General features: G+C 25.7%; 1 protein-coding gene across 1 annotated transcript in view; it reads left to right on the forward strand.

Annotated features, from left to right (window-relative positions):
• LOC100207557 (mitochondrial Rho GTPase 1-A) overlaps positions 1–2,500 on the forward strand; it is a 44,221-nt gene that overhangs the window by 5,734 nt on the left and 35,987 nt on the right. The window contains exon 3 of the mRNA XM_065803284.1: positions 1,470–1,528. Within this exon, the coding sequence (XP_065659356.1) occupies positions 1,470–1,528 (59 nt within the window). The remainder of the gene's footprint in view (positions 1–1,469; positions 1,529–2,500) is intronic.

Here is a 2,500-nt window from a genome sequence, read left to right on the forward strand (position 1 = left end):
AGGTGTATTAGTTGATCCGGCTGTTACTAAAGTCACAATTACTAAGCCCTTTGTCAGAAAAACATCCTCATATACCTACTGAGCTTCCACTGCCTTGTCGTCTTGCTTGTAAATAGCGTTTGCAACATTTTTTCAGTTCAATCTTTTTAACTTAGATTCTTTGCACCAATATTGTCTTTTACGTGAATCCATGATTGACAGGATAAGCTTTCTTATTGCAATGTAAGACCCAAGACATGTTTTAAATATCTAAAGTACATATATCAGACGTCTTAAACACATCTTGTGGCTGCTAGGTAAATACTTTAATTTAGGCATTTATAAGAAGCGTTACGTGTTTTACATACTAAAGGGAGTTTATACCAACACATTCAGCAATTTATGCTAAGCAAAAAATTTTATCCATTGAAGTATTTAAATTGTTTTATTATATTGTTTATGCACCGTTTCTTTAGATTAAATTAATTATTATAAAAAATGTTAACTGTGTTTGTGAAATAACTTAATTAATTGATTAAAAAAACAGATTAAAGATAAAACTTGTTTAATTTATTAGTAAAATTATGTCTTCCTTCTATTAAAAAGTACTGATATAAAATATTAGCATTACCTCATTTTGCTTTAATGTAGAGCGGGTTTTTCTGCTTGGACTAACAGTAAATGAACGGTTTGAAGTTGTTACAGCTAGTTTCTAGAAAAATGTTAACTATTTTAACCAAGCGCACATAAAAAGGTAATTTGAATAGAAACATGGGCAAATGAAATACAAATAGAAAATTATTACACAAATGCTTTGTGAATAAAAAGTTTAAACCTCATTTTTAATTTTGTAAAAATGTCAATTAAACTTTGTTTGATTTATTGTTTGTAATATTTCACAAATTGTTTATAATAAAAATAAATATTCATAATAAAAACTTCTAATGTTGGCAACAGACCATTGACAACAGTTGAGGTGGAAATCAGTTATTAAAATTATAATAATTTTGAAAAAGTCTTTTAAATTAAATTTCTTTTGTTATTTAAACCTTCCAATTTTTTATAAGCACCTTCAAAATCTTTTTTGGAAGCTGTCTGAAACTAAGGTTTAAGCTGGAATCTTTGTCGAACCACAGATAAATAAGATCTTAAAATGTGATGGAATAGTTTTGTAGCAGTTGTTTATTAATTTTTTTTGTTAATTTTTATTTACTATTTTTATTATTTATTATATTTTTCTATTATTATTTGTTCAAAATATTTTATATATTATTTTTTCAATAATTAGAATTATTGACAAAATAAGATGAAAGTAATTGATACTTCTTGTATGTTGGCATAACTGATACTTTTTGAACGTTTAAGACTATTTTTTAGCAGAATTTTTTTTTGTGATCAGCATCAGAAAGTATTTCAATACTTTTTTCTAAAATAACATAAACAACATGATCAGATATTAATTGACCCCAAAAAAACAAATTTTTTTTCAGATGGAGTAGGAAAAACGTCACTAATATTATCACTAGTTACTGAAGAATTTCCTGAAGAGGTATTTTTCATTTTGTTTTCACAGTATGTTTATTTGACCATATATATGATCTGTATATCTTGTTTTTATCAGGTAAAATATATTGGATTATTATTGGATTATATGTATATATAGTTCAATGTGACAAAGCTAAATTTACAAGTTAAAAAATTTAAAAAGTTAAACATTGTTTTCAAATCGTTTCATAGAAATAGTTGCCAAAAACTTTATTGGTTACAAGTGAAAGTGAAAACCTAGTTATTTGGAAAAGTAAGGAGTTTTGAAAAAATTTTAGATAGGTTTAGATAACAGTTTGTCAAAAAATGGCTTTGCATTTTTTTTAAAAGACGTTTATTCTGCATTTTTATCTAAAGTTTATTCTGAAAGCATTCTGGATTGCATTGAGGGATATGTATCAAACTTTTAATAAATATTCTAGTTTTATTAAGAATCTTACACAACTCTGTAACACTGAATCACATCACATTCATTAAATTCAATTGTTATATCAAACATTTAAATTATGTTAACAAGTGGTTACTTTTTGAATAAAATTTATAAAATAATGGATTTTTATTTCCAGACTTCCAACATTTTGCTTTGGAACTCATATTGTTTGGTATAAACTATAGGACACTAAAACTTTTTTTTGGCAAATTACAATTATATACAGGGTGGGCCATAAGTAGGTTACTGATAAGAAATTTCCACCATGCACCCATTTTACAATTTAAAATTTAATACAAATTATTAATAAATTAGTAAGAACAGTAAGTTTATATTAATATAAATAAAAATGAAAATAAGTCAAAGCAAATGTTCAAATTGTTGACTGTTAAATTCAATACATTTTGCCCAACGCTCAGTTAACGAATAACACACAGTTTTACATAACTCTGGTGAAATTTCTCTAAAAGCCTTTGTTATGCGCGATTTAAACTCATCCAAATTTTCCACAGGAACAGAATAAACTTTGTTTTTATTACACCCCAT

The sequence above is a fragment of the Hydra vulgaris genome, chromosome 08 (assembly GCF_038396675.1).
Source record: "Hydra vulgaris chromosome 08, alternate assembly HydraT2T_AEP".
In the NCBI taxonomy this organism is placed as follows: domain Eukaryota; kingdom Metazoa; phylum Cnidaria; class Hydrozoa; order Anthoathecata; family Hydridae; genus Hydra; species Hydra vulgaris.